Source organism: Primulina tabacum, chromosome 17, assembly GCF_025594145.1.
Source record: "Primulina tabacum isolate GXHZ01 chromosome 17, ASM2559414v2, whole genome shotgun sequence".
Taxonomy (NCBI): domain Eukaryota; kingdom Viridiplantae; phylum Streptophyta; class Magnoliopsida; order Lamiales; family Gesneriaceae; genus Primulina; species Primulina tabacum.
The window spans coordinates 13,444,999-13,472,702 of NC_134566.1; the positions used below are offsets into that span (position 1 = coordinate 13,444,999).

Genomic DNA, 27,704 nt, shown 5'->3' on the forward strand with positions numbered 1-27,704 from the left:
ACAATAAGAAATTTTTTGCTCATGTTGGTCTTTATGATGAGAATCGTGTGTCTTTCCAAAATTTTAAAACAGTGAGTGATTTATCTTGTTGTTGGCTGCATAGATGGTCGTTAAAATTTTGTTGTTGTCATGGATAATTATTATTTGAAAAAATTGCGATTGCCGACCTTAACTGTCACTCTCATGGAACGTTTTGATTTATATTGTTTTAAAAAAATTTAAATTTGTTTTTATTTTTATTTTTTAAAAGATGCCTTACCAACCCGACCAATCAATTAATCATCGTAATCGAGTTGGGTTTGGGTAATAAAAACACTGTTAGAAAAAATCGGATATCCGCCCCGAAAACTAGACTCCCTTAACTGTAAATGGGCAATTGGATGGTAGACTTAGGGCCAAATCTAACGTCCAAAGTGGTTTAAGACCATGGGGTTTATATCATAATGTGTGGACCCTATGAATCCAAATCAACTGTGGCGGCTAATCGATCGGATGTGCGTGCAGGCAGAGAAGGATCGAATTTTCTCATACTTAAATGTAGGGATATATAACTAAAAGCAGCCTGATCAAAAGATGACAATATTTCCCATGAATTTGAGATTCAGCGGGATTTTGAGTTTGAATTCGAGAATTTTTAAAATGCTCTAAATAGTTTAAGACGAATACGAGATTATTATCTACATCTTCGAATTCATCTCGAAAGTAATATCAATAATAAAATTATAATATTTTTAGAATTAATAATATAATACTAATATTATTTTTAAAATATTAATATAATAGATAATAATAAGTTTTGGTTTGAGAAAATTCTCGAACTCGCCCTTGTCTTGCCTCATTCATATTTTTGAAACGAGAATTGGGACATGGATGAAAAATTGTTCCCCAGCGGCTTCGAGTTCGCGGATTTTCCGAACCCGAAAAAGTGAGGATTGGGGCGGACATAAGGTGGGGATGGAACTCGTGGACGGAGATAGGGATGACAAACTCGTCCTTGCCCCTGCCCCATTGTCATCCCTAGTCTAGTCTGATCACACAGAAAATGGCTCGGACATGTCAGATACAAAATTATGTCAAAGTTTGTGGAGTTGACTTCTTAAATCAAATTATGAGAGCTTCAAATGAATTGTTATTTCTAACTCTATGTCAATAAATTACAAAAATAAAAATTTAAATGAAAATTACAAAAAAGATTCATAAACAACAACTAATTTAATTATGTTATTTTTAATTGGATAACATTTTTACAATTAGAATTAGAAAAACTGAAATAATATAATAAAAAATTAAGATAATGAAAACATGAAATGAACAAACTAAAATCGATAAATTTGTTGAAAATTTTGCCATAAAGCTTTTGTGTTGATGAGATTATTTAGACCCTTTTGCTTTTGTCAAATGCAAAAACTTGAGTGACACGGTCTCACATATCGTATTTTTTAAGAAATATCTCTTATTTGGGTCATCCATGAAAAATTATTATTTTTTATGTTAAAAGTATTAATTTTTATTGTGAATATCAGTAGGATTAACCCGTGTCACAGATAAAGATTCGTGAGACCGTCTCATAAAAAACCCATTATTTGTCAAATTTTTTCAGGTGGTTACTCCCATTTTCCCACTACTATCGCAACTTCCCCACTCACCAACGTGTATGGTTTGACCGGTTACTGAAATATTCTCAGCCCGTCAAAGAATCTTCTAAATGAACTTTCTCTTATAGGATTTAGCTTTTTGAGCTTGCCAGATTTCTGCATATCCAATTTGGTTAGTAGGCCAATTAAACTATTTTGTAAGTGCAACCCAATTGTCGCAGCCCATTTACAAGTCTACAAGACAAAGGATTTGAGAAGGAAGAGATATATGATTGAATATTTGAATGTTGAAAATAAGAGTTGTAAATATTGAAAATTAGTGTGTGATGATGTAGGTAATGATGTATTTTATTTTTGGATTATTTGTAAAGAAATTCTATAAATAGCCTCACCATTTGTGAAGAAATTCACAATTGAGTAGAGAGAAAAATATTATAAAGTGTGTAGTTTGGTAAATTTTGAGAGTTTGAGATTTTTACTTTTTACCATAAATTTTTACTTTTCACAACACGTTATCAGCACGAAGCTCTAAAAGTCCTCCATACTTTTCCAAGCTCTAAACAGAAGAAAAAGGTAACAAAAGTAATAATATTTATTTTACTGTTATTTATTTATTGTGTATATATTTAATATATAATATAATGTTATTATTAGAAATAATAAAAATAAATTTTTCAAAAACTTGTTATAAATCCTGAGAGGATGTTAAGACGACATCCCACACTCCCGGTAAGGGATACGACAAGTATAAAAGCCTATAAGGTTTTTAAACAAAATAACTTATGACACATCATTATAATAATGTGATATGATATACATAATTATTTAAACATGACTAATATTATATACATCATATTATTACCATAAAATAATACAAATGCATACATTTATTTTTTTGTATACCAACGATCATAAACGGTAACAAAACGGCTAGTTTTTGCCCTATAAATATGATCTCACAAACACATTCAATCACTCCAACTTTCACTTCTTCTCTAAAAATTATTCTTCATCAAATTTTGAAGAAAAAAGAAGATGACTTTCTCAAGGTTATTTTTAATTATTTTGGTTATCATACTCACGAGTCTTGTATTTATCGGTGAATATCCTCCTCGTTTGTTTTCTTTATTTTTACAAATGCTTGTACTTGTTGTTTATCCATTACTTTGTATTGCAATATTCATTAACTAATAAAATGCATCGTAATTTTTTAGTACCACCATGTCAAATTTGACAAAGCTCGAATTTGTTGCGCTCGACATCACGGGAAAAAATTATATGCCATGGACTCTCGATGTAGAAATGCATCTTGAGTCATTGGGTTTAAGCGAGACCATTAAAGAAAATGGTATATCTTCATCACAAGAAAAAGCAAAAGCTATAATATTTTTGCGTCGACATCTCGATGAAGGTTTAAAATGTGAATATTTCATCGAAAAAGATCTCATGGCTCTGTGGAAAGGATTGAAAGAAAGATTTGAACATATAAGGGAAGTTATACTTCCGACCGCCCGTGATGAATGGAATATGTTAAGATTCCAAGATTTTAAGAAAGTCAGTGATTATAATTCAGCGATGTATCAAATAATCTCGCAGCTAAAATTTTGTGGACATGAGGTTACAGAATCGGAAATGCTTGAAAAAACATTTTCCACGTTTCACGCATCAAATATAACTTTACAGCAACAATATAGAGTGCGTGGATTTGCGAGATATTCTGAACTCATCGCCTGTCTTCTTGTGGCGGAAAAGAACAACAAGCTGCTAATGAGAAATCATCAGTCCCGACCCACTGGATCAACAGCATTTCCAGAAGTAAATGTTGTATGTAAAAATGAATTTAAACCTGGAAAACCAAAATCAAATTCAAAGACAAGGTTTTGGTCGAGGTCGAGGTCGAGGTCGTGGACGTGGACGTGGACGTGGAATTGGTCGTGGTCGTGGTCGAGGCCGTGGTTTTGAAAACAATAGAGATAGTTATTTTTATAACTCATCTCAAAAGGGCGTCACGAACCACCCACAGAAAAGGCATCATGAGAACATGAGTGTTAATGAAAATCACTCGAAAAGATTTGAAAGTTCTTGTTTCAGATGCGGCACTCCAGGATATTGGTCTCGTATTTGTCGAGCCCTTGAGCACCTTTGCAAGCTCTATAAAGAATCGATAAAGGGGAAAAAAAAGAGACCAACTTCACTGAACGCAGTGACCGTTTGAGTGATTCAACTCATTTTGATGCTGCTGATTTTATGAATGATTTCTCTGGAAATGATCAATATGTTGGTGGGATAGAAATAAACAATATTGATGCTACTGATTTTCTCAATGATTTCTCTGAGAATGAACAATATAATGGTAGAATATAAATGTACAATAATTTATTTTTCATGTATTCATATAATAATGTTTTATTGTACAATTATGATATGTGTTATATTTACATATGTATTGTCAGAAATTTTATTTCATTGCATATTTTTTTTTGAAGTTCAAATATGGAAAATGCTATGAGCAAAGCTGAAGTTTCCATACCCGATAGTGATACAACGCACACTATCCTCTGAGATAAAAGATATTTCTTGGAATTAAAACCAACAAAAACAACGGTGAATACAATATCAGGTCCTGTAGACTTGATTAAAGGATGTGGTAAAGCACAATTTTTGTTACCTAATGGTACAAAATTTTTGATCAATGATGCTTTATATTCACCACAATCGAAAAGAAATTTGTTGAGTTTTAATGATATATATTCCCATGGTTATGATACTCAAACAATGAATGAAGGGAATGAGAAATATATGTGTCTTATCACATATAAATCAGGAAAAAAATGTGTGATTGAAAAACTACCAATGCTTCCTACTGGATTGCATTATACACATATAAGTCCCATTGAATCAAACATGGTAGTAGATAATTCTTCAATATTAACCAATTGGCATGATCGATTAGGACATCTTGGTTCAACAATGATGCGAAGAATTATAAAAAATACACATGGTCATCCACTGAAAGACCAGAAGATCTTTCAGAATAATAAGTTTCAATGTAAAGCAAGTTATCTTGGAAAACTTATTATAAGACCATCACCAGCCAAAATCCAAACTGAATCACCAATGTTTCTTGAACGTATTCAGGGTGATATTTGTGGACCAATCCATCCACCATGTGGACCATTCAGATACTTTATGGTATTAATTGATGCCTCCAGCATATGGTCACATGTATGTTTATTGTCAACTCGAAATGTTGCATTTGCAAGATTACTTGCTCAAATAATAAAATTGAGGAATCAATTTCCCGATTATACAATCAAGAAAATTAGACTTAATAATGCTGGTGAATTTACTTCCCAGACTTTCAATGATTATTGTATGTCTATGGAAATCATTGTTGAGCATCATGTTGCTCATGTACATACACAGAATGGATTGGCTGAATCATTGATTAAACGTTTGCAAATGATTGCTAGACCAATGATTATGAAAACAAAGCTCCCTATTTCTATATGGGGACATGCAATTTTACATGCTGCTTCATTAATTCGCATCAGACCAAGTGCATATCATAAATACTCCCCATTGCAGCTTTCATTTGGTAAAGAACCATACATTTCACATCTGAGAATTTTTGGATGTATGGTGTATGTGCCTATTGCACCACCGCAACGAAAGAAAATGGGAGCTCAAAGAAAGGTTGGAATTTATATCGGTTATGATAGTCCATCAATCATTCGATATCTTGAACCTCAGACAAGCGACGTGTTCACAGCACGTTTTGCTGATTGTCATTTTAATGAGGAAATCTTCCCAATGTTAGGGGGAAAACAAAAACATACCGAAAAGGAAATTACATGGTATGTATCATCATTGTTACATCTGGATCCAAGAACAAAACAATGTGAAAAAGATGTACAGCAAATTGTGCACTTGCAAAGAATAGCAAATCAAATACCAGATGTATTTGCAGACACAAAAGAGGTAACTAAATCATATATACATGCTGCAAATGCCCCTGCTCGAATTGAAATTCCGAAGAAACAAATTGAAAATACTCATGATGTCATTAAACGCCTGAAGCGTGAAAGGCCAGTCGGTTCCAAGGATAAAAATCCTCGAAAAAGAAAATTCATAGAGAAATACGATGATCACAAAATAAAGAATGATGTTCCTGAAGAAACACATGATGATCACAAAATAGAGAATGATGTTCCTGAAAAAACACATGATGATGAAAATGTTCTGTCCGAACCACAAACTGACGAGAATCATGAAATCTCTATCAATTATATTAATACTAGAAAAATATGGAACCGAAAAGATATAGAAGAAATTGATGATATATTTTCTTATAATGTGGCAATCGACATCATAAATAATAATGAAGATCATGAACCAAAATCTTTTGGTGAATGTAAAAATCGGCAGGATTGGATAAAATGGAAAGAAGCCATCCAGGTTGAATTGGATTCGCTAAATAAACGTAATGTTTTTGGACCTATAGTCCTTACACCTGAAGGTGTAAAACCTGTTGGATACAAATGTGTTTTTATTAGAAAGCGAAATGAGAAAAATGAAATAGTAAGATATAAAGCTCGACTTGTTGCACAAGGTTTTTCTCAAAGGCCTGGAATTGATTATGAAGAAACGTATTCTCCCGTGATGGATGCAATTACGTTTCGGTATTTGATTAGCTTGGCGGTATCTGAAAATTTAGAAATGCGTCTTATGGATGTTGTTACAGCTTACTTATATGGATCACTTGATAGTAATATATATATGAAAATACCTGAAGGATTTAAGATGCCTGAAGTACAAAGTTCAAAACCCAGAGAATGTTATTATGTGAAATTACAAAGATCATTATATGGGTTAAAGCAATCCGGTCGAATGTGGTATAATCGACTAAGTGATCACTTGATGAAAAAGGGATATGTAAATAATTCAATATGCCCTTGTGTTTTCATTAAGAAAACAACATCCGGATGCGTAATTATTGCTGTATATGTTGATGATTTAAACATCATTGGAATGAATAAGGAAATTCAAGAAGTTGTGTCATACTTGAAGGAAGAATTTGAAATGAAGGATCTTGGAAAAACCAAGTATTGTCTGGGTTTACAAATTGAACAAAAAGAATGTGGAATGTTTGTTCACCAGACAAATTATACAGAAAAGATCCTTAAACGTTTTAATATGGATAAATCAAATCCTTTAAGTACTCAAATGATTGTTAGATCATTAAACATAGAAAAGGATCCATTCCGTCCATGTGAAGATGATGAAGATATTCTTGGTCAAGAAGTACCATATATAAGTGCTATCGGTGCCCTTATGTATCTTACAAATTGTACAATGCCTGATATATCTTTTGCCGTAAATTTGTTGGCAAGATTTAGCACATATCCAACAAAGAGACACTGGAACGGAATTAAACATATATTCCGTTATCTACGAGGAACGACAGACGTGAGACTTTTATGTTCAAAAGATGCTAATCTAAGTATAATTGGTTATGCTGATGCTGGATACTTATCTGATCCACACAAGGCACGTTCTCAAACTGGATATGTATTTACTCGTGGAGGCACTGCAATTTCTTGGTGTTCACAGAAACAAACACTCGTAACAACTTCATCAAACCATGCCGAGATTATTGCACTACATGAAGCAAGCTGTGAATGTGTGTGGTTAAAATCAATGACCCAACATATCCAAATCTCATGCGGATTATCATTTTACGAGAAGCCTGTGATATTATATGAAGATAATGCTGCATGTGTTGCTCAAATGAAAGAGAGATACATAAAAAGCGACAGAACTAAACATATTCCTCTTAAGTTCTTCGCATTCACCAAAGAACTAGAGAAGAATAAATGTATTGATGTTCGTCACATTCAATCAAGTGAAAACTCATCAGATCTCTTCACAAAGGCACTTCCTACGTCAATATTCAGAAAACACATATATAATATTGGGATGCGCAATCTACGAAATTTGTGAAGAATTGTTCGTGTCAACATGAGGGGGAGTTTACGTGACTGCACTCTTTTTCCCTTACTATGGTTTTTATCCCAATGGGTTTTTCCTAGTAAGGTTTTTAACGAGGCAGTACAAAAACAGGCAATGAAGACATCATCGTATCATGATCATCATCACAAGGGGGAGTGTTGAAAATACTATATTTAAATGTTGAAAAATAATATTTAAAATGTGTGTATTGAATATTTGAATGTTAAATATTTGAATGTTGAAAATAAGAGTTGTAAATATTGAAAATTAGTGTGTGATGATGTAGGTAATGATGTATATTATTTTTGGATTATTTGTAAAGAAATTCTATAAATAGTCTCACCATTTGTGAAGAAATTCACAATTGAGTAGAGAGAAAAATATTACAAAGTGTGTAGTTTGGTAAATTTTGAGAGTTTGAGATTTTTACTTTTTACCATAAATTTTTACTTTTCACAACACCTCCCACAATTTAATTCTATCTTTTGAATACAGTTTGCATATGACGTGTAGCTTTTTGAATTTTATGTTCAACTTTTTTAGTTGCTAGTCATTTCAATGATGAAGCCATGATATATCATCGAAATACTTACATTCATTAGATTTTCATTTTTACTAAATTTGAGTTCCAACTTCTCAAATCTTCAAAATTGACATGTAGAAATTGCACACTTGACCAAATATTTTAAAAACATAATAAAATTTTTTTATCATCAAAATCAATATTGATATTGTTTTCACAATCCAACACATATTTCTCTATGTTCACAATGATTTATTCGTGCATTCAATTGATGCATTGAACCCCAAATAGTATTCATCATCTAATTTCTTCAATCTTTTCTGACAGAAGTTGTTTGACAAATCCATATCTTATTTCGTGAAAGATCATTATCTGAAAAATCAGAAATCATATGTCCTTCATTCCAAATATCTATGAGTGAATTCTCTTTCAAGAGACTTACTAGACTTTGAAGCATCATTTCGTCATTCTCATTATTTTCTCGCTTCCTTGGCGGCATGGTCCCAATGGATATGCCAAAACTCTGCACAAAAAAAATTTGCATTATAGGATACCATGTAATCATTTTAAATACGACAGTTGTTGAACGTTTTGACTTGTAGTACCTTTTTTGAAAATACTCGAGTTTGACCGACTGCAGTGTGGTTGGAGTTTCAACGGTTTGAACACGTGTACTGCAAAAAAGACTTTGATCTAGTCGGTTTGACATATAATATCTTGCAACTAGAATTAAGATAATCTAATGCTTGACTTTCTTGTGAAAACGACTTGAAATTTTGATGTTATGTTTGAACGGATTGAAATGATCCAGCGATCTGAAAACCTGAAATTACAATTAAAGAACGACTGAAACTGAAATATCTCGATGTTGTTATTTGTCAATCATCAAAACTTAGAGTAATAGAAATATTATGACACTATTTATAAATTTAGTTTTTCTGATCATATAGTATATAGTTTGAATACAAATTAATTTTCTATGTGGTGTAAGATGGTGTGGATTTTGAACTACTTATAGGGCACATTTCTCTATAATCCCTATACCCAAGCATAACTAGCTTCCCCAAATAAAAAGGGTTAATAACAACATGTTGCCATGGTTTACGGTTTGCCCGAATCCCCATACAAAATAATATATCTTGTTAAAAATAAGTATAGATCTATTTGTATTTTTTAAAATCAATAAATAATAAAGTAAAATTTTTATTTATAAATATTAAAAAAATTAGAGCGAATATATAGAATGATAATAAAAAACATATGTTAATTTACTATAAGTTAGGGAAAATAAAGTATCTGTTCATTTATACTCTAGAATCAAGCCCCGATTTTTTTTACATAGAATCAAGCCCCAATTTTTTTTTGCAAACACATCTCTCTCGATATAAAAGCCAAAAAAATAAAAAATAAAAAATTTACCGATTACACTTGGATAAAAAAAAATTAGGCTAAAAACACAAAATAAACTTTGTTCAAAAATTCAAAACACAATATCTTTTTCAAAAAAATAAAGAAAATTAAAAAATGTCTAATTAAGAGTAGATATCTTGTGAGACGATCTCACGGATCAATATGCGTACATATTTATAGTAAAAAGTAATATTTTTAGCAAAAAAAATATTTTCATGAGTTTCGTTGCTCAGAAATCCGTCTCACAAAATTAATATACAAGACAATCTCACTGTAGATATCATCGTGTTATATACATATTCCACTAGACATGTCAAAATGGGTTGGCGGGATGGGCCAGCCCGCCGCAACCCGCCATTAGACGGGGCGGGCCGGGCCCTTTAATAGTCAACCCAACCTAACCCACCTTGGGCCGCGGGTTAGGTGGACCGACTCGCTTATTTTTTCAAGAAAAAAATTCTAAACATATTTTAGTAAAATAATTTCATAAAATCATTAAAAATATTGAAATAAGAAATTAAGAAAGCATACAACATAATCCATAAAAAAGTAAGTGTTTAAACCAAACATGAAGATTGAGACATGGAAGAGAACATAAAGTCGAGGAAAGAGATGGTCGTAAATTTAAAAAAATATTATGTCTTCAACAATACACATAATTAGCAAACCTCCGTCGGATCCACAAAATTTCACTGCAACTCGTCGGACTTCAAACGAAACCACTCTTGGGTTCACAAACAACTGTTGTGCTTAAAAATTATTTTAAGATTCGTGAATAAAATTTACAGTAATTTTTTCGCTTTTGTTTTCTTTATGTATATCTGTAAATCTCTTTTTTTTTTATTTTCTTTATATATATTTGTTATAAAAGTAAATTATTAATAAATTTGTTCTAAGAGTAAATTATCAATATATTTGTTCTAAGACATAGAGGCGCATGAAACTTATTCCAATTTTTATATAAAACTTAAAAATATAAAATTTTATCCTAATTCCGTTTGGGCTCCATCCGTCTTGGCCCGCAACCCAAACGGGCTCAACCCATTTGGCCCGCCTCCAAACAGGCTTCTATTTTATCAACCCAACCCGTTCAATTTTTATAGCGGGACGGGCTGGCCCGACGGGCCTAACCCAATTTGACAAGTCTATATTCCACGTACATTTTGTTTCCCTTAACTTTACCTGCGTTTTAATATACATAAAAAAAAATAATCAGAATCACAATTCACACGTGCGCACGCCAAATTTATTTTGACACCAATAAATGTGCAAAATGTAGACATATCATTTCCCCATGTATCTTTCAATTCCGCCAAATAAAATAGCTTCGACAATAATAAGTTTTAAATGTTTAGCCTAAAAATTAGTCTCTTCTTATTGGTTATTATTATATTTATTTACAGGCAATTAAATATAAACATCAACTTCTAACATTTACTTTTCTTGCCGCTCTTCTTGATTTTTGTTCATTCGTACGTAGCTCAAATATTATAAACGTCACTTCCCTGCCTAAATTAATGCCGCTAATTTAAGCCTTCGTTTTTCGCTTTATTTATTAGGAACGTCGGTCTCGATCAGTGTTCTAAAAGTCACCACTTTGTTTTAATTGATGAGAAAATAACTTATGTGCTCAGTAAAACTCTTTTGAAAGAGGCTGCTGCCAATGTCTCTCCTGATGAATTGGTTGAGTTTGAGAAATGGTGAGACCACGATTTACAAGCTAAGAGCTATATGCTCACTTTAATGTCAAACGGGTTACAAAGACGGTTTGAAGAAGCTGTAAATGCTACTGAAATTTATGGACATATACAAGAGTTGTATGGTGAACAAACACGTCCACGGAGGCATGGTGTGATGATGACTAGGTTCATTGAAAAGCTAGTGGGTCTAGACCTTGTTATTCCAAATAAATTGTCTACGAACATTTTTTGCAATCACTACAGTCATAGTTTGATGGGTTTGTGGTGAACTTCAATTTGAACAAGCTGGAGGCCAGCCTTGAAGAGTTGGTCCACATGCTTATGAGCTATAAAGCAACCATAAAAAAGGGAAAACATGTTTTCTTAGTGGGCTCCTCGTCTGGTACAAAGAAAGGCCCAAAAGAGAAGGAGAAGAAACGTTCTGCTCCTTCAAAGAAAAATAAATCAAGTAAGAAGCAAGCTCCAAACACTTCTAAAAGGCACACAAAACTTGATAAGGTAGAAGATGTTTTCTTCCACTGCAAGAAGCTTAAACATTGGAACCGCAATTGCAAATAATATATAGCTCAGAAGAGTTCTGACAATGATATGTTTTATTTGAAGTAAATATTTTTATTAATTCAATTCTTGTGTATTAGTTATTTGAATTGGATCTAATCTATGCAATGATCTACAGACGATGACAAGAAATAGGAGGCCAAGTGATGGTGAGACTTTCTTGAGGGATTGACAATGAACCAAGAGTTGCTGCAAAAGCCGTAAGAGACGTTTAATTATTATTAAACAATAATTTTAAATTATTTTTTAGAGATGTTTTATATGTTCTAGATTTGACTAAAAATATTATTTCAATTTCTATACTTGATAAAGAAGGATTTTTTTTGTTTATATATAAATGTGTTCGAAATATTACAATAATGAATGTTTAATTGGAATATTCGAATTACAAAACGATATCTTTAACTTAAAAATAAAACATAGTCCAACAAATCATATCAAAGTGAACACGATATCAGCAACAAGCAAAAAAAAAAAAAAAATCTAAATCAAGTACACTTTTGTCACACTATACTAAGACACATATCTCAAAGAAAGATGCACAAGATAGTGGGAGAGTGCATGTTTGACATGTCAGATATTAACTATCTTGAAACATTCAAGTCCTGTCTGAAAAGAAAGATAACTAAAGCTCTTTTCCTATGAAAATTGGAACGTGCACACGATCTATTAGATTTGATCCATACATATGTGTGTGGTTTATTAAGTGTTAGCACGAGATACGGTCAATCCTACTTCATTATCTTTACTGATGACTTCTCAAAGTGTGGACATATGTATTTAATAAAATACAAGTTTGAAGGGGTTTTTTTTAAAAATAATTTAAATTTAAAATTTTATTTCAAAAATAATTTGAAAAAAAAAATGTTTGTACAACTAATGCAATCCGCGCTTGGTAAGCGCGGACCCTGCTCCACGTAGGAGCGTCCTACGTGTCACGTGGTGGTTGTCGAGATGATGTCCTCTCATCAGGATTTGTAAAAGTATTAACTTCATCATCAACATTCACTTCTTCTTCTTCAGACTCGCTGTATGACATATCGGGTTCGGAATCAGTCCTCCAAATATCATCATTATTGGCCTAATCCGGACAACGAGCGCTCGTATCTAATGTTGGATTCGGCCAAAATGGAGCATTATTTTGTTCCGACGAGATATTTATATATTGATCCCAAGGCCCACTTACATCATCGAAACTCATATTACCGAGTCCTTCAGTAACATGTGGAACATAAGATTCTTGCTCCTGGAAACCACCATATGTAGACGTACCGGGTTGGTTATAAAAATCTGAATCGGATGCATGTGGAACGTAAGATTCATGATCATCAAATCCAACATTATGCTCAATTGAATTTGCTTCCACGTACAGATGCAAAACATGCATGTTGTCACATTGTATTATGAACTGTAAAGCATCGTCATCAACGAGATTGACTTCAATTTCATGCCAAGATGCTCTCTCCATGAATGAATACTTTGTTGGCATATTCAGAGAAAAATTCGATGGATCGATTGCTAACATTTTATGCACAACTTCAACTAACTCCATCAAATTAATAGATCGTAATACTCGTATCGGTCTAACAAATGGAATGCTATATTCAATCGATCCATTATCGCTAATTACATGACCACCAAAACATAAGAGTACGTCGATGTTAGACATTTTGTCAATGAAAATTGAGAGAAAATTTAAGAGAAAGTTGATACCTCGTTCCTCGAATTTTTCATCAATTATATAGGAGAAGAAATGTGAAGACTGTATAGCTTCGATTCTTATTTGAATTATTGGTCTTCACTTGATTTTTCAGAATCTCATCTTTCACGTGAAGTTGTCAGGCATCGACTGAATGAACACCTTTCACGTGAAGTTGTCAGGCTGAATGAACGGACATTAAAAATGGAAAATATATATATATATATATATATATATATATATATATATATATATATATAAGCGCGGACGCTCCTACGTGGAGCATCGTCCGCGCTTGGTCGCGGACGCTCCTACGTGGAGTGCAAACATTTTTTTTTCAAATTATTTTTGAAATAAAATTTTAAATTTAAATTATTTTTTAAAAAAAACCCAAGTTTGAAGGCTTTGAAATGTTCGAAAAATTCAGCTGAAATAGAGAAACTGTAACGTTCGAAAAAAACAACATACGTAAACCACATGCATGCAGAATTACTTGAATTTCTTAATTGTTTTATTTAATTAATTTTAAATGCTTGCATGATACATATTATATAATTAAAAATATGATTGCATGATTAAATGATTATATGGCATGATTTCATCAAATTGAAGGATTTTACTGGAATATTCGATAATAGGCTGGGGAAAGGAGACGAGGGACGATCAAGACAAGAATAATTATTTTTCACTAAATATTTTCAAGGCTTCTTAATTTGATTAAAAATGATTAAATTTTTCTAAAAATGATAGAGTTCGAATTATTTTACGAGACAACTCGATTTTACTCGAGAATCCGATTTTGGGCAAACGAGGAGTTTTTAAAAGACCAAAAATATTATTTTTGGAAACTAAATTTTATAAAATTTTATGTTTCAATTAAATAAGAGTTATTTGACCCAATTTAATTAAATTGAGTAGGACCATTTGCTTTCATACTTGGAGGCGCAAAACCAAAGCCCATTAACATGCAAATTAAAACTTATAAATTTGTTACATAGGCTTCTATGCAACATAAACCAGCCGAAATTCACACACAACACACACTAAAATTTTCGAAAATAAGGAGAAGAGAAAACAAGGATTCTTCGTCGCCCGTTCGTCCTTCCTCGCCGACGATCACGTATTCGAGCATTTTAAACGCAAAGACACGTTTTATAAACCCTTTGACGCATCATTCAAATCATAATATGCATGTTTCAATTGTTTTTGCATGAAAAATATTTACGTTCGATGGTTTAATGATATGACGATTATTTTCAAAAGTTTTGAACGTTTTACGTATATATAAACATATTATGATTCTGAACAAGTACGCTGCCAACATAGGGTGAAATATGGTTAGAAAATGAACAATTTAAGATGAAAAGAGGGCTGGACATCAAGCTTAAAAGCTACACGTGAGTTGTTAGAAGAATTCGAGAGTTTGGAAGGGTTCACACATGAGTCAAAGGGCAGTGCAATGCATGGCTCGACAGGGGATGGGATAGGGGGTTGTTCTGGTCGGGGATGGGTTTAGGAAGAGCTAGGACTCGTTGACAACAGCGGGAGAAGAGTCCACCAGGGGTGGGACTCTCCCCATGCGTGTATGCGCGCGGCCGAGAGCTGCAGCAACCGAGGGGCTAAGGGCTTGGCTAGGTGGTTGCTCAGTGTGGTCCAGAGAGGGTCAGGAGGGTTCAGGCTGGAGGGTGGCTCGAGTCAAGTGTCCTAGCAGAGTAAGGAGTCTTATGTGCTTAGGAAGGACTCGCATGAATTTGCTGGTGCATGGGGCTGCAACATGAACCAGGGGGCTCGGGACTGGTTCAGTTGGGTCTGAGACATTTCCAGGGTCGGTAAGAGTCAGGGGTGATCGATGGTTAAGAAGCTAATTGTGTCCTAGTTCGAATAGAATCCTAGGAAGACAAGGAAGCTCATGCGTGAACTCGTGTCATGTGTGCAGGGCTTGTGCGACGAGTAGGAGCTTGCTCCTTGGGTCACGGACGTTCAGTAGGGTCCATAAGGGGTTTGGATAGGGTTTGGCTCGAGGTGGCTCGACCACGGTCCAAGAAAAATGAGAGTTGGCTTGGTGGGTTTAGCTTAAGGGTTCGAAAATCAAGTTTATTAGAAATGATTCGAACCGTGGGTCCACGAGGGTGGCTCATGGCTCACAAGGGTAGTTTAGGTAATAAGAAGTCTATGTTTAAAGTTTGGGAAGAAAATATTAAAGTTTGAATTAATCCGAGAATTAAACGCCTCATGGATAATTAAATAGAAAATTAAATCGAAACCCATGAATTTAAGCTAAATAAAATAATGAAAAATTAGATTTAAACTTAATTAATAATTTGGGATAAGCCCATGTCAATAAAAGTAAGAAAACGTCAAAATCGAGAAATATTACGTGTAGAGGCAAAATGGTCGTTTTACACTTGGGAAATACGAAATTGGTTGGCAGCGTCCCGAAGGGTCATAACCCATGTTAAATGATATAAAATGATGATTTTTATGAAAATATGATATTATATGGTTTATGGTAAAATTTTGCAATTATTACTGTTAAAAATAATCACTACAAAAATAAATGCTTATGGTGACATTCATAAATGTCATCATATTCAATATTTAGTGATATTTAAGTTTTAGTGACACCTCCAACAAATGTCATCTATTCCAATGTCGTCTTAAACTTACTGACATTTTTTAATGTCATTATAAGATGTTAATGACAACTTCATACGTGTTACTAATTATTCATATAAAGACAATTTTAAATATCAGGAAAACTCATGTTTAAATACATTTATAGATGCCTTGTTATTATAGTAATAATGACAAATTTATATGTCAGTTAAAATCATTTATAATGACAACTAAAAGTGTCGTGTATGTTATTTATAGTGACAATAACAAATATGAGAATATTTAGGTTGAATAAATATAGGAGGAGAGAAAATTAGATAAAATAAATGTGAGAATAAAAAAAACATATTAGATTAGTTATCCTGACATTTTTAATTGATGTCATTTTTTATATGGAGGGAGACAATTATTTTCCCTCCTCCAATATTTATCTAACCCAAATATTCTCACACTTATTTATTGTGAAATTTTTTAGTTTTTAACGATTTTTTACGATGTGGGAAAAGTAATTGTTTCCCTCCATATAAAAGATGACATCAATTAAAAATGTCATGATAACTAATCTAATATGTTTTTTTATTTTACATATTATTAATTTTTTACAAGTGTCATTATTAAGTATTTGTAACAACATTTAATTAAAAGTGTCTACAAAAAAGTGTCACAATAGCCATTTATTGTTGTAGTGAATATTTTTGAAAGTCATGATATTTTATGCTTTAAAAAGAAAAGGAAAAATATTTTGAGGGATGTGAATTGACTGTGATAAATGATAGAGGATATGTGGGGGATCCGTTTTAAGACAGAACGGTGAGCTTACAATTTTATGGGGATATCGTGAGGAAAAAGATCCTATGGGGAGCCCGTTTACAAGACAAGACTCCAGAAGGAGCCCGACGATCGCATTTCCGTGGCGATGCCTAGTGCCCGTCCCCATGGGCCATTTGGAGCTGAAGTTGATCAATCGAACAAATGATAAAAGCTAGTCACTTTCAAGGATCAAACTTCACCCAAAATGATAAAGGATTGAAAGCTTTATGATTAAATGATTTTACGATTTATTTATGCATAAAATCTATTTTAAATAAAAGTATGATTTTTAATACTTGCGATTGTATATGTATTATTTGCTACTCATGTTTAAAATGTGCTGAGTCATTAGACTCACTAGGTTTGAATGTTGCAGGATTTGATAATACGAGGAAGCATTGAGGCTTGAGTGGATCGAGTGTGGCGGTACACACCCGATGGACATTTTTTTCGCATTAGCTTGATAGATAAAATATTATTGGTAATGATTTTATTAGAGACATTTTATGCTTTATTTTATTGTTAGTTGATCTTTTTAAAGGTCGACGTAGAATTTTTGGTTAGTTGACGATTTAGAGATTTTTATGTACTTGAGATTTCAAGTGTTAAATTATTATGATTTGTGGAAATGTTAAGTTATTTTAAATTAGTAATTTTCGAGTCTATGGTTTTTATATAAAAAAAAGTAGAGGACATGTCAGTTGGTATCAAAGCCAATGATCTTTTTATGTAATGGTTGATATGTAAATGTGTTTGCAATATTTATGATAATGAGTGTTTAATTAGAATATGCGAATTACAAAACGATATCTTTAACTTAAAAATAAAACATATTCCAACAAATTATATCCAAGTGAATATGATATCAATAACAAGCAAAAGAAACACAAAATAATCTAAATCAAGTAAACTCGTGTCACGCTATACTAAGACATACTCAAAGAAAGATGCACAAGATAGTGGGAGGGGGTATGTTTGACATGTCAGATATTAACTATCTTGAAACATTCGAGTCCTGTCTGAAAAGAAAGATGACTAAAGCCCTTTTCTTATGAAAATTGGAACGTGGACACAATCTATTGGATTTGATCCATACATGTGTGTGGTTCATAAAGTGTTAGCACGAGATACAGTCAATCCTACTTCATTACCTTTACCGATGACTTCTCAAGATATGGACATATGTTTTTAATAAAATACAAGTTTGAAATCTTTGAAATGTTCAAAAAATTCAGCTGAAATATAGAAACAATTAGTAAAGGTATTAAAACACTTAGATATGATCGAGATGAAGATATTGATAAGAAAGCCACCTAAATATTCTTTCTTAAGAATATGTGGGTGCCCTGATTATGTGAAGCAGACAATGAGAGACAAATTGGACTAGTATAATCAATTTGTGCTACTTTATATGATATCAAAAGAATTCTACTGGATATTATTTCTATGATCACTACAACAAAAACGGCATACGACAACGGATTTTACCCGTTGTGGTAGGTGGAATTTGCGACGATTTTTGAAAACCGTCGCTAATTAAATTAGCGACGGTTTTGTTCCAACCGTCGCTACTTAGCGACGGTTTATTATAAAGCAGCTAAAATTAGCGACGGTCAGCATAAAGCATACCGTCGCTAACTTTAGCGACAGTCTTTATTCATGCTTTCCGTCGCTAAGTTGTTTCGAAAAATAAAAAAAAATTCTTTTAATAATTTAATAAATATAAAAGAAACTAACAATCGAAACTAAAATCGTGTAAGAGAGAAAAATTTTAAATGTTTTTTTGTAGTAAAATCGTGAAAGAGAGATAAATTTTAAGTGTTATGAAGTAGTAGTGAGAAAAATTTTATGTGTTATGAAGTAGTGAGAAAAATTTTAAGTGTTGTGTGAAGTGATAAAATTATGTAAGAGAGAAAAATTTTAAGTGTTATGAAGTAGTGAGAAAAATTTTAAGTGTTGTGTGAAGTGAGAAAATTGTGTAAGAGAGAAAAAATTTTAAGTGTTGTGGAGGAAAATGAACCGAAAATGGAGATATTTATAGAGAGTTTGCGCGGTATTTTGTTAAACCGTCGCTAATTTCAAATTAGCGACGGTTGTCATAAATGCGTCGTCAAAGGTTGTGACGGTTTTATAAAACCCATCACTAAATGTAGCGGCGGTTTTTAAAAACCGTCGCATGTTTTGATTATGCGACGGTTTGGATAAAAATCGTCGCTCAATGTAGCGACGGTTAGTACCACACTGTCGCTAAGTGTAGCGACGGGGTTTTAAAAAAGTCGCTAATTTTGAACATGCAACAGTTTCTTTAAAATAAAATCGTCGCTAATTTGAATTTAGCGACGGTAATAAAGAATGCGTCGCTAAATTTAGCCGACGGATTTTCTTAATCCGTCGCTAAATATGACAACAGTTTCCAAAACCGTTGTTGTTTGTCCAAAAACCACGCCAATCGACAACGGTTTTAAAAAACCGTTGTCGATTGTCTAAAAAAACACGCTAATAGACAACGATTTTAAAAAGCCGTTGTCGTTTGTCAAAAAAACACGCTAATCGACAACGGTTTTCAAAAACAGTTGTCGATTGTCCAAAAAAACACGCCAAAAGACAACAGTTCATAGAACCGTCATCTTTTGCCCTAAAAAAACGCTGAAAGACAACGGTTTTTAGAAAACCGTTGTCGTTGACACCCTAAAAGACAACGGTTTTTAGAAAACCGTTGTCTTTGACCCTATAAAAGACAAGGGTTTTTACAAAACCGTTGTCAAAACGCAGCTACGACAACGGTTTTCACTAAAACCGTTGTTAAAAACTATACGACAACGGTTTTTCAAAAAAACTGTTGTCGTAGCTGCGTTGTCGTTGGGCGTTTTTCTTGTAGTGGATCCTAATGAAACAAAAATATTTGTTTCAAGGAATGCCACATTCTTGGAGAAGGAGTTTCTATTGGATAGAAAATATAGAATGATAGAACTCGAAGAGATTCGGGAACCACCCACTTTCGAAATAGTAGAACCCACACTCCAACAGCCAGTTGAAGAAACACAAACTTCTAGGAGATCCGAAAGAGTCTCAAGGCTACCTAAGATGATGAGTCTACTTCTTGAAGAAGGCCAAGATGATCTCATTCTTAGATGTGATCCAAGAAACTTCAAAGAAGTATTGTCTGATGTTGATTCATCTAAATGATTTGAAGGCATGCAGTCCGAGAAGGATTCCATGTATTTGAACAAAGTATGGTCTTTAGTAGATACACTTGAGGGAATTGTTTTCATAGGAAGAAAATAGATTTAGAAAATAAAACTTGGGGTGTATGAGAAGACAATGATCTTCAAAACTAGATTGGTAGCAAAATGAAATACTCAAAAGCAAGGTGTTGACTATGAGGAAACATTTTCTCAAGTGACAATGTTCAAGTCCATTAGGAGATTGCTAACAATAGTAGCTTGATATGACTATGAAATATGACATATGTATTTGAAGACATTGTTCCTTAATGGTGAAATTAGAAGAGAAATTTACATGTCTCAACCTGAATGATTCACATCGGTTAGAAGTGAATATAAAGCGTGCAAACTTCAAAGATCCATTTATGGACTCAAACATGCATAAGAAGCTAGAACCTCATATTCGACAACAGTATTAAAGAGTTTGATTCTTGAAAGACTCTGGAAGAACCTTGCGTATACAAGAAAGTTAGTGAAAGTGCAGTGATATTCATAGTATTTTATGTTGATGACGTATCACTATTCCTTGGGAATGACATAGCGATATGCACAATTCTAGGAACAAATTACTGACCGATGGAAACACATGGCCCATTTCGCAAACTACCCAATAACCAAATGAAATTAAGAGATGGAAATTAATACGTTTTCATTATCTTTCTAATTTAATATTCATTAATATAAATTTACCATTTTATTTCTCAATGAATGATAAACTATTTTCATCTCATATATAAGGACCCGATATTAGGCTACGAAATATTCCTGATTTTATCTGGATTCATATCAGCAAAGTTGTTCTAGGTTCATTTACGGGACAATTGTTATTTTAGTTACATAAGTTGATATGTTTTGGATTTAAGTAATTTAACTTGTCGTAATTTGATTTTAATACAGTAACTTGGATTTTTTAAATATTTTTTTTGTCCCGAAACCACTAAATCTATCGAATATGGTTTATTTGACATCAATTCTCTTTTATGTGACATATATAACAAAAACAAAGCTTATATTAATTAATACATTAAAATAGGCATAAACAAAAACAAAGGGAAGTGACAAAATTTTTTTCTCTTGTTTTGAAGTATTGCGTGTCGTTTTTTTTATTAGATAAATTTTAATGTGAGTAACATGAGTTTTATTTCGTTACATGAAAAGCGATAGATTTAGTGGTTTTTAAAAAATGAAATTTTACAAAAAGATCTAAGTTATTGTATAAAAAACTAAACTTTAATTTGAAAATTTACATAATTAAAATCTAAAATAGACCAACTTAAAAGAATAAAACTACAATTTTCACTATTAATTGAGGGGTCAACTCACAGACACAGTTTTGACTTTTTTTTTTTAAAATCGTATATTATCGTAATTATGTAAAATAATTATTTTTTCAATAAAATATAAATATAAGATAACGAGAAAATAAAATAAATCAACTCAAAGACCGAGATGCAATAAATAAAGATCAAATCTAATTAGATTTAAATATAAAAGAAATTAACATACACATTTATAATCATATTTGAAGAGACTATATATATATATATATATTATTTTTAATATTAGATTAATTTACAAAAAAGACTTTATATATTATATTTTTAATATTAAAAATTAATTACAAAAATTATAATGTAATTATAATCGCAAGTTTGCATGTGAGATGGAAAATATATGGGTTCGGAAGAAATGTGTGGCACTGACATATTCCTCCTCTATATATATATAAATAAAGGCTGGGAGTCGGGCGTCCCCTCAAATCCTCGTCGTTCCAAAAGCTTCTCTCCACCTTCTCTGCCCTGCAATTTGCGGGCAGAGGCTTCGACATCGCTGAGAAACTTAACCGACTTCGATTTCATCCTATTTATTGATCCATCGATCAAATGACTACGTCAGGTGAATTGCCGACGAATGACGTCAACAACATGGAGGAGGGTTCACCCGCGGATCCTATTGCCGCCGTGAAACCGCCTATAAAGGAGAAGAAGAAGAAAAAAAAGAGCGGCGCGTTTGGCCTTTTCAAAGCGGCACTGTCCATGATGCGCAAGCGGCCCAAAGATCCCATATCCTACGACAAATCCACGCCCACAAATTGGACGAAGCTAGTGGACTCGGTGCGGCCTTTGCATTTGCAGGAGAACATCCCGTCGCCGCCACCATCCGTCACATCTGAATCATCTCCCACACGTCCATACGCTGCCGAAAACATGAAAGAAATGATTCCTCCTGCTTCCCCTGCGGCATCTTCCTCCGCCGGGACAATGAGTCAATACGCTTCCGCTGCCAGCCTCCGCGATCTGATCGATTCTAGTGACGATGAGGAGGAAGATCCGGACGAGGTGTTTGATGCACTGTGCGGTGATGACATGATCGATGCCAAAGCCGAAGAATTTATTGCGCAATTTTACCAGCAACTCAGGCTTCAAAACAAGGGAAAGAACCAGTGATTATAATAATACATTTTACGTATATGCATGAGTGAAACTGCATGGATCATGCATGCATTCACGTCTATCATGGACGAAACACGCACCCACCTGCCTCCTAGATTTCCTGTTCCCTTTTCATGTTTCATTAGTATTTTGTCTTGTTTGTGTGTTGCCATAATTATTGTTAATTTATAGGACTGATTTTTTTTTTTTTTCCATTTACGTTCGAGTACGTGGTTTCGATTGTAGCGAAGGAGAATATGTAATTGATTAATAAAATTTCATATACATACATATATCATTTAGTATTTTTGGTGCTTCTTTCATAGGATTTGCGGTTCATATATCAGGTTAAATTTTTGTTTGTGGATTTATTTATATGCGCACATATATTAATAACATAAAATGAACATCTAACATGAAAATATGATACTTTATTTTTTTCATGATCATTTTGTAATTAATGAAGTCCAAATTATTATTGTGGTATAATTTTTCTTAATTAAACTAGTACATATTTATACTATTAATTTATATACTTATTAATCAAAGCTAAACCCCCTAAGTAACTAACTTTTGGTATTATATCAAGACAAAAACTTGTGTGAGACGGTCTCATGGGTTGTATTTTGTGAGACAGATATCTTATTTGGGTCATCCATGAAAAAATATTATTTTTTATGCTCAGAGTATTACTTTTTATTGTGAATATCGGTAGGGTTGACCCGTCTCACAGATAAAGATTCGTGAGACCGTCTCACAATAGAGTTACTCTTATATCAATACGTATTGTATATTCAAGAACCTGCTAGTTATAGTTATTTGTTAATGTCTCCTAATTTTTACAAACATTGAATATATACAAGATTTTACGCAATACTAGTACAATGTATCGAGTTGTTCGTGGTGCAATTTTAAGGGTTTCAAGTTTTTTTATTAGAGCCAGTGCCGATAAATATTTTTTTAAAAAAATAAACGTACTTACTGATCAGACCGAATCGAATCAAATTGCAGCGTTATATTTAATTCTTTTTCAAAAAAGAAACAGTAATTTCCAAAAAATTCTAAAACCACACCACAATCAATGGTCCGATATCAATTTGAAGAAAAAACTGCATTCCACCACACATAATATAATATGTCATATTTGTCCTTTACACCATAATATTTATTTTTTTGTTAGAAATTCAATTCATTATTCTTGATTTTCGCTTCCATTCTCTTTTTTTTAAAAAAAATCTCTTAACCGCACAAAACAGTCCGGCACTGCCCAAATTATACATTAAATATTACTTAAAAAAATCTAAGAAAAAAATTTCAAAACAAACCTTATACAGCAATTCGGTTTGAATTTTAGCAAAAACCTGTCCAAATCGCATAGATCAGAAAGGGTCTCATCATCTTCTTTGAGGAACCCCTGTGATTCCAATATCTCATAGATCAGTGATGGAAATGGAAGGCGAGTGGACTGCAATCTATCTTCAGCAAACTGCAAGAGAGTCTTGAATACCAACTGTCCAAAATCAACGGGGCGACCCATTCCAATATCAAATAGAAGAAAAGCTTGTGGCCTAGTCACCACAGTGGTATTGGACGACGGTGTCTAATTTCTGATGGTCGTCTTTTGCAGCATCGAATTAAAAGAAGTCAAATTGACAGCATCCAGGCGGTGAGGGCGGACTGGGAATTTGGTGATAACACCGCCATTCAACACGATAGTGATCTCAATCATTATCAACAGGAGGAGCGTCCTCAGCAACAGACGGTGTGCTGTAGTATTCATTGATAAAGTTCGGAGAAAAATGATAGATGACATCCTACACAAACACTCTTCCAAACCGAACAGAGTTGACATCTCCGATGTCATATGTGAGGTTGCAGAAAAATTCATGCACTGGCCTCTTTGAGTAGGGCATTATGCAATTCACAGTGGCGAAGCAACCCTCAGGTTCAGAGAAAAAAAATCAGGTTTTGCCTCTCATAGGCGAATTTCATCAACATTCCTTTCTTCAATTAATTCTCGGTGAGCATCCATATACCATCTGGCCACAGAATCCTCAGAATAGAAGGAAAAGGAGAAAACAACAGTCAAATCATAGTTTGTACCAGTGGTGTTGTCAGTGATGTTTTCAACACCACTGACAACATCAGCTGCATCTTCATTATCTTCCATGGCTATTTCAGAGTCAACATCAGTGGACTCTGCATCAACATCTTCCTCATTCTCAAAATTTGAAGTGGATGAGGGATTGGAGGTTGAAGTTAGGCGATTCTCCTCGAATTCTCGAGCCATTTTCTCATCAGGCTCATCATCAGACTCATGTACTGCTTCCTTTCTGATTTTGGCTTCTTTTAGGCTATTTAGGAAGTGTGTTAGGGACTGTTCATCCTCTGAAGAAAAAGCAACCTCTCGTGATTGATCTGGAATGTCTTCAGTCTGTACTGCAGAAGTAGAAGTGGACGGATTCGAGGCAACAGCAGGTCACGGGCGTGAAACCAGCTCAAAATCCATATCATGAGAGTCATCTCCTGAAGAGAAATCGGGATCGAGGACATTTGTCGAGAAGGGAGAGACACGCAGTTTCTTCGCAGGAGTAAAATCTGGTCCATACCCTTCTCGACGTTTCGATCGACGTCTTGGTGGTGGTGGAGGAAACTCCTGGGGAAACCTTATATAAAGGCGGATTATCCACATAATATGCATTTCCAGGTTCTCCTGGAGCAATAATCTCCAAAGGAACGACTTCTAATGCTGTAGCAACAATTGGTAACAGATTTTCAGCATGGGGCACTGTTGGTGGTGTTGCCACAGGGGGTGGAACACCACGGCCAACAACCTTTTCACTGCGGATATCCAATGGATCAAATTGATTATCAGCCATTAGTATCTGTGGAAAAAAGATTGGAACGAAATTTAGTACATAGAGATTTGCAGAGTGAGTGCGATTGTGCAAGAAACAGAGTGCAAATGTAGAGACAGTAAATGATCAAAACGTTAATTAGTCGCAACATCAATAAGCCTAAGGTTTAACGGTAATAAAATCAGCAATGATCGCTTCTCCGTTTCTAAGCGTCGCCGTACATTCACCTCTAAAGGTAACTTTCCAAAATTAACTCGACTTCCTAATCGTTGTTTAACCCATAATTCAAACGGTATAAATGGTTCAACCTTGTCCAGTAAAATTTCAAGGATAATATAAGTATAACCCCATATCTACTATAACCCACTGACATAATTAGTCACAGCAATTCAAAATCTGGGTAATCAAGTTTTATCAACTGTCATAGGACAAATACTGATATGTCATTGTACTTGAAAAATTCACGAAAAAAACAATATGCATGTCCTAAATATGCCTCTAATATCATAAATTATCGAAATGTCACGCAGTGTAGGATTTGTGTAATGTTTAAACTTGGTGTTGGCAATACCACCGTGAAACACCACTGGTTATGAGTCAATATTTCCACAAAAATGTTTTTGTTTAGACATGTTAACTCCCACACTAGAAGAACAGTCCTCAAAGTACTCATCTAGGTATCTTTTTCCATCTCTATTTTGACTTAAAAGTGGTAGCTCTCACATTGGAAAAACGATCTTCAAAGGACTCCTCTAGGAGGCTTTTCCCATTTTTTTCTAATCTCCTTATTTTTAAATTTTTTTTTTCAGATATTCTGTTTTTCACCAAATTGCTCAAGTTTTTTTTTTTCAAGTCATCATTTTCATATTGAACATGATCAAGAAGATCTTAAGATTTCTCAATTATTCTATTATTGAGATTGAGCACAAATCACCAAAAAACCTTAATTGGAAGATGGATCTCTATCAGGGTGCACAATAGGAGATTGCCATCACTTATACAAATAACACACTAAAATAGGATGATTATGATTATACAGCATGCCTAACATCCTAAAAATAGACAAGCATGAATGGTGTTGTCACATATGTTGGCAACACCAATGTCAACATGAGTGTGTGATTATTGAACGCACATGCTGAAAGACTTTCGAAGATTGGAAAATTTCTCAAAGTACAAAGATTTCGTGAATATATCAGCCAGCTAATTTCACTCATAACAAATTCCAGTCGAATTATGTCTTTTTCAACTAAATCTTGAATAAAGTGATGTCTTATGTTTATGTGTTTTGTTCAAGAGTGTTGAACATGATTCTTAGAAATGTCTATAGTACTGGAGTTGTCACAATGTTGGAACATTTTATGTTCGCAGTTTTTATTTTGAGGATTAACAAAACTTGTTATTTTATTACTATTAAATTTACCTAAGTGCGCAGAAACTGGAACTAATCAGTTATCGAGCCGAAACTAAAGCTATCGAGACGCAAAACTGAAAGCGCTAACTGATTGCCCAAGCTGAATCAGTTCAACTGATTGTCCAGCTGATAGGTGGTTCAGCAGAAGACCTTCAGAAGCCCGACCAGCTGATGAAGAGCTCAACTGATGAAGAGCCCAGCTAACCAGTTCATCTGAAGCAGTGAAATCAGTTCAGCTGACGAGCCAACTTATTTCACCAAATTAGTTCAAGATCAGTTCAACTGACCAGTTCAGAACATTAGTTAGGAATCAATTAGCTTGCAGAACACGACAAGCTTATCTACGTGGAATCCTGCTGTGCACAAGGATATAAAAGCAATTGTATGATCAAATTAAAATAATGAACGTTGCAGCAGAGCTTAAACCCAAAAACGAATTCAAACTGCAACGAACATATTTGATGAGTCTTGGTGTACAGTCACATTGCCTCTATAAATACAAGATCAAGACCATCAACAAACAAGTGTGGAAAAATATACAAGTGTGTATGAAGATCAAAAGAAGAAGGGCACACATAATGCACATCAGCTTAGAAGAAGCAATCGACCCGGATTTGAGGGAACATTTCAAAGTGTTATCAGCTTAGTTTAGAAGCACTTTTCTCTCCATGTGTGAGAACAATGTCATGTTGCATTCATAGATCAGTTCTCACACACGCACACACAATCACTCATATATTCAGAGAGTTGAGCTTATTGAATAGCTCAGTGAGTCTTGCATAAAGACAATAAACTAGTTTATGTAGTCTTTGACACATATACGTTAAACAAGTGTTGGCTGGAAGGTGTTGCC

General features: G+C 33.7%; 1 protein-coding gene across 1 annotated transcript; it reads left to right on the forward strand.

The window, feature by feature from the left end:
* The first annotated feature begins 22,030 nt into the window (after positions 1-22,030).
* On the forward strand, positions 22,031-22,594 carry LOC142530511 (uncharacterized). The gene has a single exon (XM_075636345.1). It carries the CDS (start codon positions 22,031-22,033, stop codon positions 22,592-22,594), a length of 564 nt encoding a protein of 187 aa, XP_075492460.1.
* The last annotated feature ends 5,110 nt before the right edge of the window (positions 22,595-27,704 follow it).

Bases quoted from the DNA above. Each gene is read 5' to 3' on its own strand.
- LOC142530511 (XM_075636345.1), top strand. From the start codon at position 22,031: ATGACTACGTCAGGTGAATTGCCGACGAATGACGTCAACAACATGGAG.